At 41.6% G+C, this 22,929-nt stretch overlaps 1 protein-coding gene across 1 annotated transcript in view; it reads left to right on the forward strand.

Annotated features, from left to right (window-relative positions):
- Window positions 1-2,008, forward strand: part of LOC149290670 (integrin alpha-V-like) — a 47,758-nt gene extending 45,750 nt beyond the window's left edge. The window contains exons 27-30 of the mRNA XM_089488456.1: window positions 358-471; window positions 1,162-1,269; window positions 1,551-1,673; window positions 1,913-2,008. Coding sequence (XP_089344582.1) covers window positions 358-471; window positions 1,162-1,269; window positions 1,551-1,673; window positions 1,913-2,008 — 441 coding nt within the window. The remainder of the gene's footprint in view (window positions 1-357; window positions 472-1,161; window positions 1,270-1,550; window positions 1,674-1,912) is intronic.
- Window positions 2,009-22,929: the final 20,921 nt, after the last annotated feature.

A 22,929-nucleotide genomic window follows, 5' to 3' on the forward strand; every position in this document is an offset into this window, starting at 1 on the left:
TGAGCCAGACAGATCCATGATACAGTACCGTGGTGAGTTTTTTTTAGGAATTTGTATTTTAGCTGGTATTTTCATTCCATGGCATAATTAAATCGATATCAAAAGATAGGAATGAAAATGAAATAAGCTAGTCTTTGAGCCAGCCTCTGACTAATGCATCATGCGTGTGACATCACATATGTGGATTGCATGTAGGGAAAGACCAGTCTGCTCATCCTTTGGTCCTTGTTTATTGGCACCGGCAATATACTTACAAAAAGCATTACATTATAAGTGGCAAGTGGTGCGACTGTCACACACCCTGTGCAATCCTGTATGTATGGGATATACCATTCACAGCTGTTTCTTTCGATTTAGGGCTGCGAAACAGCTGATTGCCTGAAAATTGATTGTCGTGTTGGACGAGTGGAAAAAGGAAAGAGTGCAATTTTATACATTAGGTCAAGACTGTGGACTCCAACTTTTCTAAATGTAAGTTATTGTATTTCATATTTTTTGCTTTTAGTTTTTTAAAAGTTACACACAACTAGATACCAAATTTTATTGTATAGCATTTATATACTCTGGTTATAGCAGTCTTTCAATGGTGTGTATAATGTTTTTTTAAAAGATAGTTGAAAGAGAATACAAAGGGCTGACATGCACCAGTTAATTTTTTGCATTTTTTGGGTTGTTTTTGCTTTCACCTAGTGAGTTACACAAAATTATTGTAAAAATGTGTGTCTGGTAAAGTAAATTGCACTTTACAGTTTACACTATGGTATAGCAGGGCGTATTGTAGTTTGGTGGGAAGGAGTTCCATAAATCAGTGAGAAAAATTATCTGCAATCATCCTCTGTCACTGAAGCTGCATGCTGTGAAGTGAGGTTATTTTGGGGCGCACAAAGTCAGTAAGGGAGGATGACATGAGCAGATCATTGCTTCATGGGACAGGTTGAGAGTTATGGGCTCATCTGAAAGCCAGCAATTGCTCCACCATTAATCAGGCCCTGGCCCTATACATAATTGTATATATTATCCTGCATTCACTCTTTTTTACAGTATTCATTTTCTAAGTTGAAGGAATTTACTCTGAATACTTAAAATGCATTCATTTAAATGACATTTATGGTTAAGCACCACTGCTGAAGGCACAAATTTCTATTTTGTTTTCCTTCACAGACGGAGAACCAGAATCATTCATATTCACTGAAATCAACAGCTTCTTTTAATGTTCTAGAATTTCCCTATAAAAACGTGCAAATGGTTGATATAGCCAATAACACAGTGGTAAGTGTTTTCAAATATCACAGTTATTGCATGCAACACCAAGTAATATGTACTCTAATTATATCTAAATTGTAGCCAGTAGTTTTTAGGGGAAATGGGTGTCAGGTGCCAGTTCTATAAAACTTTAACATGGGGGGTTAATATATCAGTGTATATCGGTAGACTAATTTTGACTTTATTTCACACACCATCACTGCAGCAGGGCATGAAATGCTGTGTGTTTTAAATGTAGTTGGTTAGAAGTCATTCTGTAATATTTTCATGTATTCACCCTTTTTCAGGTTACTACAAATATTTTATGGGTTAATCAAACGGCCAGTTTGCCTGTACCAGTGTGGGTGATTATACTTGCAGTGATATCTGGTTTACTGTTGTTGGCACTCATGGTTTTCATAATGTATAAGGTAAGTAAATGCCTTTATATATTATATATTTATATTTCATGTGTTGAACTGGATCCATCCCTAGATGGTGTCAATGACATTCTGGGAGTGAGCAAAAAGGTATGATATCGCGTGTATAGAGTTGGTCTCTGGAAAGCTAAACCGCTTCTGCGAAATACACAAATCTTAAATGTATCTATTTTAATATTTTGTTAAGTACCAATTTTTGTATTTCAAATTTGCTTTCACAACTGTTTTAGGTTGGCTTCTTTAAACGTGTTCGACCTCCACAAGAAGAAACAGAAAGAGAGCAGCTTCAGCCTCAGGAGAATGGAGAAGGAACAACAGATGCATAAACACATGTTTTTTTTATTATATTAAGGATATCTAACTCTTAATACTTATTGGTACACCAAAAATCAAATGCTTTCAAGCACTCCAATGTACATTCTGTAATCTGGTTATCCATTCATTATGTGGAAATAATAGATTGATCTACTTTTTTTATTTCTGTAACTACTTTGTGGTAAACTTTGTAATTCATATTTTAGGTACTGCACTGTAAGATGCACAAATGTATAGTTTTGTAGTGTAAATTATACTACTTTGTAATGTCTCCACAAATATTTTGTAACACTGGGAAGATATTGTTTTTAGAAATATTATTTTACTTTGTAATCTTAGAAATAGCACTGGGCTATGCAGCACCACTGTATCTTCTGGGAAGTATTAATTTAAAAAATATGTCTTTGTGCCTTCAGTAAAATGGCAATATGATGCAGCTCATGGTAAAGGAAAGTTCCAGGTTTGTTTCTTTTAAGCTTTTTTCTAGTTTGTTTTGCTAACATTGCATGGGTAACTACTACTTAAAGACTTCCAGTTTCTCCATCCTGAAAATTCACACAGCCATGCAACTCACTGCATCCCGTTCCCTGAATCTGAGAATCTTAAAGCTGATCAAATAGATTATCTAAAGATCCAAGATCGAAACTATCAGTGCTATTATCTACAATGCATTTTTATACTTTAAGTGAATTGAACTTTTTCAGCTGTCTTAATTCAAGGAGTTCATTTGTAGCACAAAAACTGGTTCTGTAGGGACTTAAACAAAGATAAAATTATCTGCTGTCTATGTATTATGCACATTTGGTACAATTCTGTACATTACATGGAGATTAACATGATGGTGTGGTAGGTGGGCCAATTGTGGTATATTAGAGAATTATGAGCATTATTGGGCTTTCCTTAAAGGCCCATAGCAGCCTTACTAATTTGTTAAACAGTGACATACTTGTAATGTATTTCATAATTGTTTGGAAGAATGTTGTATTCATCAACATAAGTCAATGCACACAAAACAGGTTACAATTACTATGTACGTTTTCCTTAAATTCCTTAATTTGTGTTCATGTTTGAAGGCATTGCAATTCATTTTCGTTCACAGTAGTTTTTATTTAATTCAACTCCATGCAAACCAGGGTATTTTAAAATCTGGTACAATGCTTCCATATAGTAGAATACTGATTACAAATAGGACATTCATGCTCAGTTTTGTAACTGAATTTGAAAACATGCCTTGTCACATGTATCAGACTTTATTTCAGACTGTACATTAAAACAAATATATTTCTTTACCTTTCATATTTTATAGGATTTCTAGTTGCTTATGTATTAAATAAAATAACACAATTGATTTTTTTATGTGAAAAACTGCACTGCTGTAACTTTATACTTTTGTAGTTTTTGTAGAGAAATTCCTTGTGACAGTTTCAGTTTCAATAAGGTTTGATAAAGTCACAGACCAAACTTTCATCTTGACATGGTGACAATAAAAATAAAGAAACTACTGGATTTAGCAGTTGGTTTTTTTTTTTTGTTTTATAGAGAAGTTGTAAAAGATTTGATGTCTTTATTTCCAGTCAAAATCATTTTTTCCAGTTTTACTTGATGAAGACTATATTTAATAAGAGGTAGACTAGGCGGAGACAACCAGTATACCTGGAAATACATTATATGCCACACAGGAAATCGGAACTGTAGCGGTTTTAAGCACAATACCAAGTGAAGGATAATGGGACATCTTAAAGACTTTTTTAATGTAAACTGGAACATTTTATTTGTTTAAGACATTTATATACTCTTAACCTCCTGGTATCTCTTTTTACTCACTTCGACAAGCTATATAGTGGCAGGATGGCCCGGTTACAAACAAGAAACTCCAAATACCAGCAGAATAAAAGCAAAATGTGGTTTATTGTAGCTTTCTTTAACCCCTTCAATCCCATGGGTTTTTGGTACCTCAAGTCCCAGAGCAATTTTGCCATTTTTCGGTTCAGCGATTATTCTCCTTTCCTGTGAATAGTGTACCCATGTAAACTATATAAGTTTTTTCTAGGGGAGAGAGAAAGAGCTTTCTTTTGATACCATAGTTGGATGATTAGCTGAAAATTTAGAATGAGAAATTTAGTAAAAACTAGCCAAAATTAGAAAAAAACACCATTTTAAAAAAATATTCCCTCCGAATCCTCACAAAATGTGATGGAAAATCCCCTCCAAGTTTATCAATTCAGGTGTCCTGATTTCAGAAATACCTAATTTATATAGATTTTTCAAACTTTCCCATCACAGGGAACATACTATAAGGTGTACATTTTTTGTACAATATTTATGCTTATGGCTTAACGGGTTTGGGGGTTGTAAATGGGGTCAGGAGGGTTATACTGGGTAGATGTTATGCTAGGGCAATGGGATGTAAGGTTTTAAATTTTTTGGGGTATTTTTTATTTATATATATATATATATATATATATATATATATATATATATACCGTAATGATTATAAGACGACCCCCCAAAATCTGAATATTAATTTATGAAAAAAAGAAAAAGCCTGAATATAAGACGACCCTATAGGAAAAAAGTTTTACCAGTAGATGTTAATTCATATAAACTATTTTTTTAATAAAAGCTATGATTGAGAAAAATATTTTGGTTTTATTTCCTTCTATTTTCCAACCTGCCCCCCCCACCCAGTTATGCACATCTGCCCCTGAAATGCCTTATACCCCCTATATGCCTCTGTACCCCATGATATGCCTTTTGACCCCCTATGTGCCACTCTGCCTCTAGAAATGCCTTATACCCCTATATGCCACTCTGGCATTTAGAGGGTTAAAAGGCATATTATGGGGTAGAGTGGCATATAGGGAGGTTTAAGGCATTTCAGGAGGCGGAGTGGCGTATAGAGGGTTAAAAAGGCATTTCTGGATGCAGAGCGGCATTAAGGGGGTTAAAAGGCATTTCACAGAGCACTCTGCCTACAGAAAGGCCTTATGCCCCCCATTTAACACTCCCTTACCCTGCCCCCCCAACTTACCGGAGCTTCTGAGTCCCCTGTCATGTAGCCGGGGCAGCGTGTATAGCTCTACGTGATTCGCATAGACAACTTACGCTGCAGCCGGAAGGAGGTGCAGCTAGAAGCGGGGGTTGTCTGCGTCCATCGCGCAGACCTTCCCCGAATGTCAGAGAGAAAATGCCGCACCGGTCCTGGGAACTCTGATCTCTGACAGCCGGGGAAGATCTGCGCGATGGACGCAGACAACCCCCGCTGCTAGCCGCACCTCCTCCCGGCTGCAGCGGAAGTTGTGTACGCGAATCGAGTAGAGCTCTACACGCTGCCCGGTGCTTAGTCTGGGCAGCGTGTAGAGCTCTACGCGAATCGCATAGACATCTACACGCTACCCAGGATATACACCGGTAAGTGGGGCGGGGGGGGGACACAGGAGGATCCAGGTCCCCTGCAGCTCTGCGGGGGATCTGAATCTTAGTCGTCTCATAGTCAGACCTATTTGAGGTCTGATTATAAGACAACAACGATTATAAGACGAGGGGTCTTTTAAAAAAAAAAAAAAAAAAAAAAGTTTTTTTCTTTAAAAAAGCACAAAAAAAACATGCTGCCACTGTCCCCCCCCCCGAGATATGCTGCCACTGTCCTCCCCCCCCGAGATATGCTGCCACTGTCCCCCCCCCCGAGATATGCTGCCACTCTGCCCCCCCGACTTACCAGAGCAGACTCCCGGGTGTCTTGCGGGGCCGGCGGGGGACATCTACGCAATACACGTATACAGCGTGTTGCGTAGATGTCCCCCGCCGGATCCGCAAGACACCCGGGAGTCTGCTCTGGTAAGTCTTGGGGGCAGAGGTAAAACGCATCGTGCGGACGCTCACCGGCTGCGGCGATGCGGGTAAACAACCTCCGCCGCCGGGACATCTGCACGATGTGCTTTAACAATCTCCCTTGCCGGGACTCCCCCTGCCGGGAATTCCCGGTGACCATCCGCACGATGCGCTTAGACAACCTCCAGTGCCGGCACTCCCCCCGTGGAAAGTGCTGGCAGGGGAGGCTGTCTGAGGGTATCAGAGAGCACCGCTGCGGGGGATCTGTATCCTAACCCTGCTGCCTGCCCGGCGCCCGGGACATATAGTTACAAAACGTAAAGAATTCTAGTGGTGTTTCTCGTTCAAAAAAATGTTTAGCCACTGGCTTATCAGTTGTTCCATCACGGAACGCTATATCGATAGCTGGTGTCCCGACCGGTAGATATATATATTTAAATTTTTTAGAACTGGAAGGTTCCCCTGATGGTGACGTCAGTAGAAAATTATTTTTACATGTTATTTTTTTAACTTGTTTTTTCTTTCTTTATGTTTTTTTTTCACATTTATTTAACTAATCACATAGTAATTAGAAAGCTTGGCTCCATTGACTTGCTTGGTTGAATGCAGTACCTGTATTCAACCTGCAAGGGGAGTCAGACTTCTCTGGAGGGTCTGGAGAGACCCTCTGTGAAACTTTTTCAACTTCCATCTTGCGAGTGGCAAAATCGCAACCACCACTGCGAGTGATTTTGCCAGTTTGCGTCCTGGGGTGGGTGTTCGCTATCGCTGATCGCCTCCTAAACTCTTTTGAAGCGGGCGTGTATGGCGGACGTTGACACCCCTGATGCCGATCTCAGTGTTGCTGAATGCCTCAACATCGTAAATTGCTTTCTGCACCCGTTTAAAGCCATGTAGTCAGGCAAGCCGGGTCGGTACACAGGAGCAGGTAGTCAGGCAAGCCGGGTTGGTACACAGGAGCAGGTAGCCAGGTTCGGTACACAAGAGACACTGGCAGAAGCACAGAATCACTAGGCAAATGGGAGGTCAGACAGGCAAGGGTCAAAAACAGGAATCAGCAATAAACATAGGTAAAAGACCACAACAGGTTGCCTGTGAGAAGCACAGCAAGGGTTTTTAAATCTGGCACCAATCAGAAAGCCCCGCCTCCAAGCTGCGTCAAGACCACGCCTCCAGACATTCATCACGTCCACAGCACCAGCCAGGAGGATTAGCTACGCCCCCAGTGGACGGACCGGAGACCTGACAGCAGGTAAGGGAACCCTTCCGGGAACTCCTGCATTGACGGGCAACCTTTGATTTGCCCATCGAGGAGTTCCCGGGACCGACCTTCCATCCTTCCATGGATGTTAACCCAGGAGGGGTGGATGAGACTACGGTCTGGGTCCTCAGAATGCTGGGCAGTCCGCCCAGTTCCCCAACCCCCAGCTGAAGCATTGACAAGAGGTCAGAGCACCGCTGGCCTCTGCCTTGCACCAGTTTTGGGAGGGCATTGATGTGCCAAATGAACTGACTGACTACGGAGTCAACCCGTCTGCGGTCTCCTCCTGGGTCAGTCCCATTCGGAAGGAGAGAAATGTGACAGAACTCTCCATCACTGGGCCGCTGGAGAGGCCTGAGAGCCAGCCTTCTCCCTACAGACTATAGGCCCTGGCTTTGTAAAGACTTCTCTATCTACCCCCAGAAGTATATCATCCCATTACTAACTGAGGGTAGTATCTGTGACAGACCGCCAGGATCTGCAACCAGGGAGTGACAGCCAATGTTTCAGTTTAATGTCAGACCTTCCCCCACCCCAAGGTTCCTGTATAAGTTACATAGTTAGGCTGAAAAAGGACATGCATCCATCAAGTTCAGCCTTTCCCATATCCGTTTATTTCTTGCTGTTGATCCAAAAGAAGGCAAAAAAAAACCCCAGCTGTGACTCTTTCCAATTTTGCACAAACTAGGGGGGAAAAATCCTTCTTGACCCCAGAATGGCAGTCAGCTCTCCTTGGATCAAGAAGCTGTTTCCCCATAATTTAAAAACTATATCCCTGCATATAATGTTACAACAAGTATGCATCCAATTGTTGTTTAAATGTCTGTACAGACTCTCATAAAAGTACCTCTGCAGGCAGAGAATTCCACTATTATTGTCCTAACTGTAAAAAAACATTTCCTTTGCCTTAGACTAAATTTCCTTTCTTCCAGTCTAAATCTGTGACCACGTGTCCTATGCATAGTCCTGTTTATAATTAGATTTCCACACAATGGTTTGTATTGGCCCCAAATACAGTTATATGATGCTATCATATCCCCTCTGAGGCGCCATTTTTCTAAACAGATTTAAATTAATTAACCTTTCTTCATAACTAAAGTTTTCCATTCCTTTTATTAATTTTGTAGCCTGCCTCTGCACTTTTTCCAGTGCTATAATATCCTTCTTTAGAATAGGTGCCCAAAATTGCACAGCATATTCAAGGTGTGGTGTTACCATTGATTTATACAGAGGCAAAATTATATTTTTATCCCGCGAATTGATGCCCCTTTTTATACATGACAATACCTTACTGGCCTTAGCAACTGCTGATTGACATTGCACATTGTTTCCTAGTTTGTTGTCTATAACAATTCCCAAATCCTTTTCATTTGTTGTTATTCCTAATTCACTACCATTTAGGGTGTTAAGTTGCTTGTGCATTCCTTACCCTGAAGTGCATAACTTTGCATTTATCTACATTAAATTTCATCTGCCATTTGTGTGCCCAGTCCCCCAGTCTATCTAAATCCCTCTGCAGCAAAGTAATATTGTGTTACTTTACAGAGTTTAGTGTCATCTGCAAACACAGAAACATGACTTTCAACGCCTATTGCAAGGTAATTTATAAATATGTTGAATAAAATTGGTCCCAGGACAGAACCCTGAGGAACAGCTTGAAAATGTACCATTTATGACAACTCTCAGTACTCTCTATCACTAAGCCAATGTTCACCCAAGAACATTTGCATCTAGACCAATTTTTTTCACTTTGAATACTAACCTATTGTGTGGAACTGTGTCAAACGCCTTTGCAAAATCCAAGTAGATTACATCCACTGCAATACCCTGATCTACACTTCTACTTACTTCTTCATAGAATGCAATTAATTTAGTTTGACATGACCTATGTTTTTTTTAAAACCATGCTGATTTTTGCTAATGACACTGTTCTTCCCAATGAATTCCTGAATATTATCCCTTAATAGCCCTTAAATTCTTTCCCAGCCACAGACGTTAAGCTGACAGGTCTATAATTTCCAGGCAAAGAGTTTGAACCCTTTTTGAATATAGGAACCACATCTGCCTTCCTCCAATGCAATGGTACGATTACTGATAGAAAAGAATCCCGGAAGATTAGAAAGAGAGGTTCACTTATTTCCAGACTCAGCTCCTTAAGTACTCGAGGGTGAATACCGTCGGGCTTTGTTAACATTAACTTTCTTTAGTTGCTGCAGCACCTTGTCCGGAGTCATCCAATCATGCTTTGTCTGTAATTTTTTTTGCAGTAGTCATTTGCAGGGGAGGGCTGGCAGCCTAAGGCCTGGGGGGGCAAGTCTAGTCAAGTGGCCCATTGCGCCACCAAAGCGGCTGCGAGCGACATTGAAAGCGGCCATTGCGCGGCAGTCACTCCACCGGCGCCTAATGAAATTAAAGCGGCCGGCGTGCACGCACCGCGCCGCTCAATAGCCGTGCCTCAGCTCTTTATCCCACCCCTTTTAAGACGTGGGACGAAGAGCTGAGGAATGGCCATTGGGCCTGACTGCCGCACAACGCAAGGGCGTACCTAAAGTATTTGGCACCTGTGGCAGATCCTGTATGTGGCACCCCCACACACGCTTTAAAACTGCATAGTTTCTATAGTTAGGCAAACATTGACAGGGGTACAGCAAAATTGTTATCATTATATACTGAGGCACACATTGACGGTGGTACAGCATACCTGTTATCATTATATACTTAGGGATTATGCTGTACCACCGTCAATGTGTGCCTATACTTTGAGCCAGACACTGACAATACTGCAGTACAACCCCTATCACTATATACTAAGCCAAACATTGATGTGGTGTAGGCCTAATACTTCAGTGACTGACTTAGTACATAGTAGGGATGCACCAAAATGAAAATTCTAGACCAAAACTGAAAATTCAGCATTCATTTGGCCAAAACCGAAAAAAAAACTTTTAAAATACTTTATTAAAAAAAATCAATAACAATATTAATATATATATATACATATATATAATTAACAGCAATCACAATCCTATCATGCCCAGGTATTAGCATGTACTGGCTGACTTAGCATGATAGGCGCGTGATTGCTTTTTGCAATCATATATATCTATTAATACTGTTATTTAATTTTTCTGTCCAATTTTGGTATGTAATTTACTTTTAATAAAAAGTTAACACACCACAGTTGGACAAAAAAAAAATTGATAACAGCAATCACACTCCTATCATACCTAGACAGCCTCCCTATGCCATGCTATCCCCCCCACACTTCCATGCAATCTGAAACCCTCATTCGCAAACATTCATTATAAACTACAGCATAACACCCATCACTCTCACACACTTACTAATATTTTCCTACCTTTCCTCTGGCACTGTCACTTTCCCTCCTCCTCCTCCTTCTTCCTCTTGTTCTTCCTCTTCTGTGTGTCGTCCTTCCGGTGCAGAGAGCGCGGAAGACGGTGAGCGTGGCTTCAGTGTTGTGCGCCGGGATTTGACATCAAGTCCCGACGCACAGCCACAGTTGCCGCGTGCATCGTTTTTGGAGGCATGCCGGCACCCCTCAGTGAGCGGCACTCCAGGCGGACCGCCCCCCCGCCAGGTACGCTACCGGCACGGCAGCTGGTCCCGGTGGCAGCCGCTTAGTTTTTAACTCTGCTGCTGCCATGAATGTTCGTCTGCCGGCCGACCGGCCAGCCCGCCAGCAATTGCCCCCCTGCCCCCCGGCCCAGCCCGCCCCTGGTCATTTGCATATCAATTGCCATAGGTTCCTCCTTAATATATACTAAGGAAAAATAGTTACCGTATTTGCTCGATTATAAGACGACCCTGATTATAAGACGACCCCCCAAAATCTGAATATTAACTTAGGAAAAAAAGAAAAAGCCTGAGTATAAGACGACCCTAAAGGAAAAAAGTTTTACCAGTAAATGTTAATTCATGTAAACTATTTTTTTAAATAAAAGCTATGATTGAGAAAAATATTTTTTTGGTTTTTATTTCCTTGTATTTTCCAACCTGTCCCCCAGTTACGCACATCTGCCCCCAGGCTTGCCACACCAATATGGCACTGTGGCCCATGATATGCCTTTTAACCCTCTATATGCCACTGTGCCCCATGGTATGCCTTTTGACCCCCTATGTGCCACTCTGCCTCCAGAAATGCCTTATACCCCTATATCCCATTCTGGCATTTAGGGGGTTAAAATGCATATTATGGGGCAGAGTGGCACACACACACACACACTTACCGGTGCTTCCAATTTCCTGCTGTATTGCCGGGGCAGCGGGTTGACGTCTCCTTCCGCTGCAGCCGGAAGGAGGTGGAGTTGGCAGCGGGGGTTTGTCTGCGTCCGTCGCGCATACCTTCCCCGGCTGTCAGAGATCAGAGTTCCCCGCACCGGTGCGGGGAACTCTGATCTCTGACAGTCGGGGAAGGTATGCGCGACGGACGCTGACAACCCCCGCTGCTAGCCACGCCTCCTTCCGGCTGCAGCGGACGTTGTCTATGCGGATCACGTAGACGTCAACCCGCTGCCCCGGCAATACAGCAGGAAGCACCGGTGCTAAGTGTGTGTGGGGGGGGAGACAGGAGGATCCAGGTCCCCTGCAGCGGTGCGGGGGATCTGGATCTTAGTCTCATAATCAGACCTCTATTTGAGGTCCGATTAGAAGACGACCCCGATTAGAAGACGAGGGGTATTTTTCAGAGCATTTGCTCTGAAAAAAACCTCGTCTTATAATCGAGCAAATACGGTATTTAAAGTTTCTGCCTTTTCCTGGTCCTTGTTAACTAACACTCCGATTTCTGTTTTTAGTGTACCTACACTTTACTGATTTTTTTTTTAGAATTTATGTACTTAAAGAATTTTTTAATGGTTGCTTTTGCTCTCTTTGGCTATCCCTCTCTCATTTTCTAGTTTAGCCCATCTAATCACCTTTTTGCATACATTATTGGCTTCCTTATATCTTTTATAAGATGCCTCTGATTTTTCTGATTTAAATGCTTTAAAAGCCCTTTTCTTATTATGAATTTCTTGGTTTACTTCCCCACTTAGCCACATTGGTTTCAATTTGTTTCTTTTATATTTATTACCCAATGGTACATACTGAGAAAGTGTACCTTTCTAATATTTGTTAGAGGATACTCCATTTTTCCTTATGCCCTTATCTTATTGAAATTGACCTTTTTAAAATTATATGTTTTAGTATTCTCCATGGGCAATTCCATTTTTGAGTTTATTTCAAAAGACACCATATTGTGATCACTATTACCCAAGTGCTCCCCCACAAATGTTTGACAGTAAATCAACATTGTTTCTTATAACAGGATCCAGACAACAATCATTTCTAGTTGGTGCTTGTAGCAGTTGTGACATGAAGGTGTCATTTAACAGGTTCAAAAACCTGAATCTCCTTGCAGAACTACTAGTCCCTCTATCCCAATTTATGCCCGGGTAATTAAAATCTCCTATAATTAACGTGTTACCCAGATGTGCAGGTTTCTCATTTTGCTGTAACAGGAATACTTCCTCATCAGTATTAACATTAGGTGGTTTATAACATATCTCAACCAGCAGTTGATTTCCTTTTTTTTTTGCCCAAAGCTGATTTCTACCCATAAACCTTCAACATTTTCCTTGTCACATTCAAGTTGCTTAATATTTGCTCATTGTTAACATACAAACATACTCCATCTCCCTTCCTGCTTTTTCTATCCTTCCTTACCCATTTAAGTTAACAGCCCAGTCATGCGTCTCATCCCACCATGTTTCCGTTACGCTGTTATGTCTTGTTGCTTAGTGTATGCTATTGCCTCTAGTTCCCCCATTTTGTTATTTAGGCTCATTGCATTAGTAAGCATACATTTATTATCCTGAGTCTCTTGTATTTTATGTGAATTTTTATTATTACATACCTCCTCTGTTCTGATCTTGCCCATCCCCCCATCTCCGCCCCTCTTGTTCGGATCTAAAGCCCCTCTCCTTTCTGTGCTATCTCCATTTTCTAGATTTCTGTGTCCCTCCCCCCCACCACTAGTTTAAAATCCCCTCCGACCGTCTAGACATCCTGTCCCCTAGCACAGCAGACCCTCTTCCGTTTAGATTGTACCCAAGCACAAAATGAGTCCATTGCTCTAAAAAGCCAAAACCCTTCTTCCTACACCATGACTTTAGCCACGCTCCCTAATGTCTCCCTAATGGGACTCCCTAATGTCCCGCTGCCTTTCTACTGTTGCGCACAGGTAATATTTCTGAGAATACTACTTGGAGGTACCTGGTAGCCACATACTGTGACTGTGTCTGGTCTACCAATTCATGGCTGAGCTATTGATAGATATACATTCATCAAAACACAAGTTGCTTGAGCATTAAGTGAACGATGGCTTGGGAGGAGCTGTCAGACTTATTATATTGCTTTATATTGTTTGTTCTTTTCTCTTTCTACTTATAGGATTTCTCTTACATCTGCCCTTTTTTGTAAGCAATGTAAATTGTTAACTGTAGCTAAAACACTACTACAATGTTTGAGCTTTATATAACCTTTGAGTATTACATTTGTTTTTAAATTGGCTTTATAGGCTTCCCTGTAATACCGTATTTGCTCGATTATAAGACGACCCTGATTATAAGACGACCCCCCAAAATCTGAATATTAATTTATGAAAAAAAGAAAAAGCCTGAATATAAGACGCCCCTATAGGAAAAAAGTTCATGTAAACTATGTGAACAATTTTTTTTAATAAAAGCTATGAGTGAGAAAAATATTTTGTTTTTATTCCAACGTGCCCCCCAGTTATGCACATCTGCCCCCAGGCTTGCCACTCTGCCAGAAATGCCTTATACCCTCTAAATGCCACTGTGCCCATGATACGCCTTTTAACCCTCTATATATGCCACTGTGCCCCATGATATGCCTTTTGACCCCCCTATGTGCCACTCTGCCTCCAGAATTGCCTTATACCCCTATATGCCACTCTGGCATTTAGGGGGTTAAAAGGTATATTATGGGGTAGAGTGGCATATAGGGAGGTATAAGGCATTTCTGGAGGCAGAGTGGCATTAAGGGGGTTACAAGGCATTTCACAGAGCACTCTGCCTCCAGAAATCCCTTATACCCCTCATTTAACACTCCCCCCCCTCCAAACTTACCAGTGCTGAGTTGCCGGTGCTTCTGAGTCGCCGGTGCTTAGTCCGGGCTGCGTGTAGAGCTCTACGCGCTTGAGCGGAAGTTGTCTATGTGAATCGCGTAGAGCTCTACACACGCTGCCCGGACTAAGCACCGGGGACTCAGAAGCACCGGTAAGTTGGGGGGGCATAACACAGGAGGATCCAGGTCCCCTGCATCTGAGTCCCCGGTGCTTAGTCCGGGCAGCGTGTAGAGCTCTACGCGATTCGCGTAGAGCTCTACACGCTGCCCAGACTAAGCACCGGGGACTCAGAAGCACCGGTAAGTTGGGGGGGGGCATAACACAGGAGGATCCAGGTCCCCTGCATCGCTGTGGGGGATCTGGATCTTAGTCTCATAGTCAGACCTATTTGAGGTCTGATTATAAAACGACACGGATTATAAAACGAGGGGTGTTTTTCAGAGCATTTGCTCTGGAAAAAACCTTGTCTTATAATTGGGCAAATACGGTAGTTAAAATAGACTTTGAGAAGATTTGGGCTTTTATAAATCATTAAACATCCTTAAAAAGTTACTTTGGCAACTGGTTCAGAAACCAGGCACTCCAGGATAGATCATACCAAAGGTTATGTGATGCCGATGCTCCATCATAGCATCGCACAGACGACTGCTGGCTGTCAGGAGGATCCCCTGCAGTGCTGCGGTGGTATCTGGCTCTTAGAGTTAGTATCCGACTTCTATTTGAGGTCGGATTATAAAACGAAGGGTATTTTTCAGAGCATTTGCTCTGAAAAACCCCTCATCTTATATTCAATAAAATCAATTCAACTAATCGATAATGAAATTCGTTGGCAATGAATTTCATTATTGATTATTGATTTTATCGATTAGTTGTTGCAGCCTTAATATATGTATATATATATGTGTGTTAGAGATGCATTTTTATCTACATAATATATGTTTTCAAAATAACAGCTGAACTGGCAGTTCGTTTTCATTCTTTAATATTAGCCCCTGCTGCCGATATATATAAATATTAGACCCTGCTGACAATATATATATATATATATATATATATATATATATATATATATATATATATGAAGCACTCTCAAAGGATGGTCAGCACTCCAGGCACTTCAAGTTAACAACTTCTCTTTATTCAAACAAAGTCAAGTCGACGTTTCAGTCATTGCTGACTTTCGTCATAAATAAAGTCCCAAGGGTTATGTTTAAATGCGTTCCATAAACCTCCTCACTTGCCAGACCTGTGGGGGCTAAGTCTATCGGTTATCTGGGAGTTCCCAAACGCCCTGCCTCTTTCTATGATCTGAATTACAGACCATTGATTAAGAGGCTTTTAAAGGAATTAACGGAATGGCGAAACTTGCCGCTTTCTTTCTCGGGGAAGATTTGCCCTCATTAAAATGGTATCCTTTCCCAGATTATTGTATTTTGATTCAGTCCCTTCCTCTCTTTATTTAAAAGATGGATGATACCGCTCTGACAACAGCCTTTCGGAAGTTCATCTGGTGCTCTAAGCGCGCAAAAATAGCTACACCCACTTTACTGAGAAAACAACACCTAAACTCCTCCTCAACTATAATGTCGAGGCTCATTATCATTACGTGGCAGATTGGATCTCGTATTCGAACACTTACACTGATACTCACTTAGACCATTAATTTAGCCCGGATGTAGCGCTTCCAGCACTTTTACACATTCCCTTGCCGCAACCTCCATCCTTGATTGTGGAAAACCCGCTCCTGCATGCGACTATACGGGCATGGAAGGTGGTAAGACTAAGACCGGGACTCTAGTGGAAGGTTTCTTCGTTTCAACCCTTTTGCAATCATCTGATTTTTCAGAGAGGGGTGGCAACCCTACGGGGGTTGGGCAAGCCACAGTGTTCGAAACTTGATTCTTTTTGTGGATTTTTGTAATTTCGCTCTACTGTCTTTCTCAGCTTGTAGGGATAGTCTCTACATGATTAGTGTCTCATGGTTTGCCTACTTACATAGTTTTGCTAGTTCCCAAGTGACGTTTTTTGAACGGGTGGACTGGACTAACCCTCCGGATAGGCAGCTTTGGTTGTCTTCCTCAAGGCATATCACCACTAAATTTGTTTATGGGTTACTGCGAGACCCCTCTGGTGGTGCCCACATTTCTAAAGGCCTGAAGGCGTGGATGACTCGCTACTCCGATGTTGACAGGTCAGATTTCATCAGCTCTACAGTATCGACGTGTAGGCTGCTTCGGGCCAGCACTTATGTTGAAATGCAGTTAAAGATTGTTCATTAGGCATATCTCTCTCCCCATCACAAATTTCTTATGGGAATACTGCCCTCAGATTCTTGCCCCAAGTGTGGTCTGGCAGGAGCAGACCTTTACTATAACTTCTGGTCGTGTCCCCCAATTTGCTGTTTCTGGCGTAGTGTCCAAACTTTTCTTTCCGCCCTGCATGGCCGTGCTCTTCAAATTACCCCAGAGGCTGCGATTCTTGGACTGTTGTCATTACCTGTTTCTCTTACCCGTATCATTCTGGCTGTGGCCAGGAAGACCATACTACATCAGTGGATACACACTCATTGCTTCTATTACGTACAAAGTTATTTTTTCTGTTTAGAATGGACTGGTTAGACACGTCATTGAACAAAGAAAGAGACACGAAATCTTTTTTTAATTTATGGGGACGTTTTATTGACACGTTGGACAATGCCTTCAAACTTCAGGTATGACAAACATTCCAGGATACGTCTTGGTTTTGTGTACAGTTGCTTCAGGGAAGAGACCAGTGTGCGTAAAACGTCCAATGGTTTACTTGACGACAGACTTCGTGACTACATAATTATCTTTTTTTTATTACCATGATGCAACGGTTTGTTTGGGGGAGGGGGGATTACTGTTTGGAGTTTTCTTGTTAGCCTCCCTGTATTGCAGTGTTCTTTTTTTTCTCATTCGGTGGACATTTGGGGGATGTTACTGGGGTACTTCGTCATTTTGCTCTGCTATTTGTTTCCTATTATGTTGTACCCTGGTTTCCTTGTTTTTGTTTTTATCTTTGAAAACTCAATAAAAATGTTCAAAAGTAAATCTCAGGAATAAAGTAGATGTCTTCTGAAGGGCCAAATTCTAGAGGTCTCCAGCAAGATGTGTTTAATCCAGGGATTAAGAGCTAGGCTTTCATAAAAAAAAAAAAAAGCTGTTGTGGCCGTGTGAACCTTCAGAGAGACAGGAGACTCCTGAAAACCCAACTGTAGAAATTCCAGAATGAGGCTGTAACGATTGGATGAGGAGGACCCCAGATGGCGGAGTGAGCCAGGCAAACAGGAACCAGGAGTAGCCAGGAGAGAATCAGGTCTGGTAACCAGTAAAGCAGGAAGCCGAATCAAATCCAGAAGAGTAGTCAAACAAGCCGAGTCAATACCAACAATCAGAGAACAGGAGCCAAATCAGAAAACAGGAGCAAAGTCAGCAAGCCGGGTCAAACGAAGAAATAGTCGCAGCAACTCACACAGGAAAACCACAGAATACACCAACCAAGGGTGACCCAGAAGAGGAAGTCCAGGTTTAAATAGGGACAGGTGGAGGTGTGTCCTGCATTAAGGAGGTCACCCGAGGTTATAAGAACACGTTACAGATATAACGTGTAATATGTTTTGACCATAGCGGTGGCGCTGTGCTACCTGTTTGCCGTGTGGTCGGCCACGCGGTGAAGACACCGACCGGGTAGCGGTGGTACTCGCGGCCCAGGAAGCCGGCCAAGGAGGAGGCGTTGCGGGACCGGCCATGGCGCGGGACCGGAGAGGCAGGTAAGTCCTTACAAAGGCCATGAGGTATATCTCTGGTGTGCCCCACTTTTCTGAAATCTTCCGGAAGATCGAGTGGGGAGCAGCTGAGAGACATCGACCTTTGCCCAGCTTGTTACGGTCTGAAGAAGATTTCCCAGTGGAAAGCTTCTTGTACCTCCTTGTCAGTTAATATACGCTAACACGGTGCGGTTGTCGGATAGCAATTTTATTGCTTTTCCGCAAAGTCTGTTTGGCCAGGACCAAAGAGTTTCCCAAACTGCCAGTAGATCGAGAAAATTGATGTGAAAATGACTTCCCTTGAAAGATCGCTGACCTTGTAGGAATTGCCCTTCCAGATATGCACAGGGAGTATCATACTTCTGTAGGAAGCACAAATCTCTTTTCCAGAGAAACAACCAACCAGTCTCGTACCCTGGGGGTGAAGCACTGAAGAAGTCACATGTTAAGTAATACCCAAGGAAGGGCCAGTCTGGCCAAGGTCATCAGTCCTAAGAGTCTCATCAATGGTCTAAAACCACAACTGTGATAGTTCAAAACCGCAAGGGTAATTTCTGTACCGTTTCTTCTGCAGGTTTGTATCTATCATTATATCCAAAAAAGATTACTCTTCTAGCTAGTTGTAGACATGACTTTTGGAAGGTTATAATCAGGTTCTAAGAAAGGGACACAGTCCTTTGTATCTGGAGTGCCAGAAGTTTCACAGAGCTTTGCTGCCAGAAGCCAGTCATCTAAACAGGGAATGACTTTCAGACCTTGTTTTCTGAGAATGGCCATGATCTGGGTAGACCCGAAAGTAGAAGCTTGAAACTGCAGATGGAGGATCCTGTAGAAGAAGGTACTGTCATCCGTAGAATCTACTAGAATTCGCTTTTAATAGGTATGTGATGGTCCAGGGTAGCTATGAAATCTCTCTGAGAGAGAATCTCTACTGTGGATTTGTGGAGAAATTTAGTAAAAACTAGCGAAAATTAGAAAAAAAACAAATTTTGTTTTAATTTTCCCTCTGAATCCTCACAAAATTGGGTAAAGTGATAGAAAATCACCTCCAAGTTTATCAATTTAGGTGTCCTGATTTCAGAAATACCTAATTTATATAGATTTTCCATACTTTCCCAGCACCAGGGAGCATACTACAAGGTGTACATTTTGTGTATAATTTTTATGCCTATGGCTTAACGGGTTTGGGGGTTTTGAACGGGGGCAGGAGGGTTATACTAGCTAGATGTTATGCTAGGACAATGGGATGTAAGGTTTTTTGGTATTATCTTTTTTATATATTTTTTTATTTTATTTTTTTTATTTGTTTTGCATTTTTTATATATATTTTTTTACACACAAATGGTTAGAGGTCCTCTTAGGGACCTCCTGAACATGCCAGTGATGTCACAATGACATCACAGCTCACATTATTATTTTAATTATTTATATTATTATTTTAATTATGTTTTTATTATTATTTTTTAAATGAATTAACGGCTTTTTTTTTTCCTTCACTGTTTCAGGGCGGGAGGGGGAAATTAGCGGTATATCTTCAAACAATTCTCACATGGAAAGAGTTAAAATACTGGCACGTTTAATGCCAATGGGGTTTCGACCAATTTGAAAAATTCACATGTCCCAAATGTGGCCTTTTAGCTCCCAAACAACCCCATGCATGTGGGGTATCACAGTACTCAGGAGATGTTGCTGAACACATATTGGAGTGTTGTGTGATATAGAAACATAGAAAGTGACGGCAGATGAGAACCATTAGGCCCATCGAGTCTGCCCAACCTCCAGTGGCGTCGCTACAGGGGGGCAAGGGGGGGAAATTGCCCCCCCTAGGTTATTCCTTGCCCCCCCTGTTGCCCCCCCGTTGCCCCCCCGCCGAATTTGAAACCCCCCAGGACAGTCCTTGACTGCTAACGACGGCATGGTGCCGTCGCTAGCAGTCCCAGTCAGGTGCTAACAACGGCACCATGCCGTCACTAGCACTATCTTACCTTGATGGAGGTCTGTGGACCTCCATCACCACCTACCCCGGCGATCTGCCCCTCACACTGAAGGGCATCACCGGGGCCACCCGATCTGCCCGGTGACGTCTCGCGCAATTACGCGATGACGTCACCGCGCAACTTTATTAACAACTGACAATTGTCAGTTAAAGAGGTATGGGGGCATGCTGCTTAGATGCCTGTATCTCAGGCATCTAAGCAGTTACATACCCCCAACATATACCATTGGAAAGGTAATCGCCTCACCTTTCCAATGGTATATAGATTGTAAAAAAAGAATAAAAAATATTAAGTTAAAAAAAATAAAAATGTAAAAAAAATGATTTGGGGGTCTCTTAAGGCAGATAAGAAAAGATCAAAATTGCCTAGAGACCCCCAAATTAAATTATTTAAACATAAAGTAGTTTAACTTTAAAAAAAAAAAAAAAGTTTACGTATTCTAGCTAAATGATCACTGTGGTAGCCAATGTTACCACAGCGATCATATAGCTATAAAAAGTCACATTCCCTTTTTAAAAATGGCCGATACTAATTTTTAATCCTATGATCCCTTTGATCATGGGGTTAAATTTAGCCAACGGTAGAGGGAGTAATATTATTAAAATCAGCCATTTAGCCTGTGCGGTACGTGAGTAACCATATCATCCCTGGAGCGCCTTGCATTACTGCTCACGTAGGAAGTTAAATTATGGCACAAAAAGTACACATTTGCAAAAACCACATCCCTTGGCGCATCAAATGAGGGGCTGCATGTGTTTCTAGTACAAACCTGGAGTGCGCAAGACACAAATGAACATGTCGCTATAGTTAGAAAAAACATATTTTTAAGCCAAAGCGACATATTCCATCATTATTTGTGCACTCAACTTTTGTCCTAGAAATTTATGTAGCCCCTCATTTGAAGCTCCAAGGGATGTAGTTTCTTAACATGGATGAATTGTCTGAATGAGGGAGAGCATGAGTTAATATGTGGATGAATTGCCTGAATGAGGGAGAAAATGAGTTAATGTGATTGTGTGTATCATAGATGTATAGTTGTGGAAGGGCAAAGATGGCACTAGCAGGATGTTTGAGCCTTGGGGAACAGGATGGCACAGGCAGGGTGTATATGGGGAAAAAGATAGCAAATCTTATGTGTGTTATCTGGGTGCTGGCCAGGTTCTATGTGGGCAGTGTGGTTCGGGTGTGCAACCTGTGATCTATGCCTGTAATTTAGGGGGTTTTAAATATACCTTTAATGCCGTGTTTTTATGTGAATTCCAATTGATCTGTACCTGCAAAGCTGGGTTTGTGTGTTATTCTGTAGATCCATATCTGGTATGCTATGTTTCCATACATTATTTATGTATACCTGCAAATACAGGGTTTGTATGTCTTGTTCAGTTGATTAATACCTGCAATGCTGTTTCCATGTATTGATTTGATCTATACCTGCAATGCTACATTTCATATATTATTGTATACCTGCAAATACAGGATTTGTATGTCTGATTCTGTTTATTTGATATATACCTTCAGTGCTGAGATCACAAGTGAATTTCAATTGATCTATACATGCAAAGATGGGTTTGTGTATTAATGTGTTGATCTATGCCTGCTATCGGCAGCAGGGTCTAATATTAGGCCCTGAAATCATTTAGTGGAAAAGTTAAGGTATTGTGTTGTTTAAAGGATTTCAAGGATTAGTCGTACTAAATTGTGGCTTCAGGCTTCCCATGTTGAATGATCAAGTATTGTATTGTCCAATAACAAAAGTATCATTCCATAGCACATTACTTTTGGCAATATATATATATATATATGTGTGTGTGTGTGTGTGTGTGTGTGTGTTTTTTCAGTGGTATGATTTAATGGTGGAAATTATTAATGCCCCCCCAGTTTAACTGTGGTATCTTGTGTGCCCCCCCTATATATTGTTTCTAGAGTCGCCACTGCCAACCTCTGAGTACTTTCCTTAGTACCTGGCCTTATTCTATATCTAGCTTGGCCTTATGCCTATCCCATGCTTGCTTAAATGTCTTAACTGTGTTAACATCTACTTGCTGGAAGGCTTCTGCTGGAAGGCTATTCCATGCTCCCACTACCCTTTCCGTAAAGTAATATTTCCTGATGTTACCTTTAAACCTTTGCCCTTCTAGCTTATGGCTATGTCCTCTTGTTGTTGTAGTATTTCTCCTTTTAAATAAACACTCTTCCTTTATCTTGTTGATTCCCTTTAAGTATTTAAATGTTTCTATCATATCCCCCGTCATGTCTTTCTTCCAGGCTATAAATGTTAATGTTACCAATGAACCATTTTAGTAGCCTCTCTCTGAACTTTCTCCAACATATCTATATCCTTGTGGAGATACAGTCTCAAGTACTGTACACAATACTCCAAGTGAGGTCTCACCAGTGATCTGTACAACGGCATGAGCACTTCCCTCTTTATACTGCTAATACCCAGGGCCGGCCCAACAATGGAGCCGAGTGGGGCAACTGCTCCAGGCAGCACTTTTGAAGGGGCGGCACTTTGTCGCCCCAAGCCCTTTTTTTTTTTTTTTTTAAGCCGAGAAGAGAGAGAGAGTGTTAGAGATATTAATGAGACAAAATAGGCAAAACCAATATTTTATCACCCACGCAAAATAACGACGCTATCAAATATTGTAGTACCACATCCACAATATTAATACATAGAGATACCCTATATTTTATCTCCGATCCTAAATTCTTTCAGAACGCCGAAAAGTATAATTCAAATTAGATATATATCATCGCGATAGTCAATCAAAAAAATATTATTTATTGTATACACATGCTATTTCTTCATGGATGTCACAACACTACCTGAAACTTAATCTTTCTAAAACTGAACTCATTATCTTCCCTCCCTCCATCTCCACTCCACTACCTGAATTCTCTATCACCAT

The sequence above is a fragment of the Sceloporus occidentalis genome, unplaced genomic scaffold, assembly GCF_023333645.1.
Source record: "Sceloporus occidentalis isolate IW3139 unplaced genomic scaffold, rSceOcc1.0.p SCAF_38, whole genome shotgun sequence".
Lineage (NCBI taxonomy): Eukaryota > Metazoa > Chordata > Lepidosauria > Squamata > Phrynosomatidae > Sceloporus > Sceloporus occidentalis.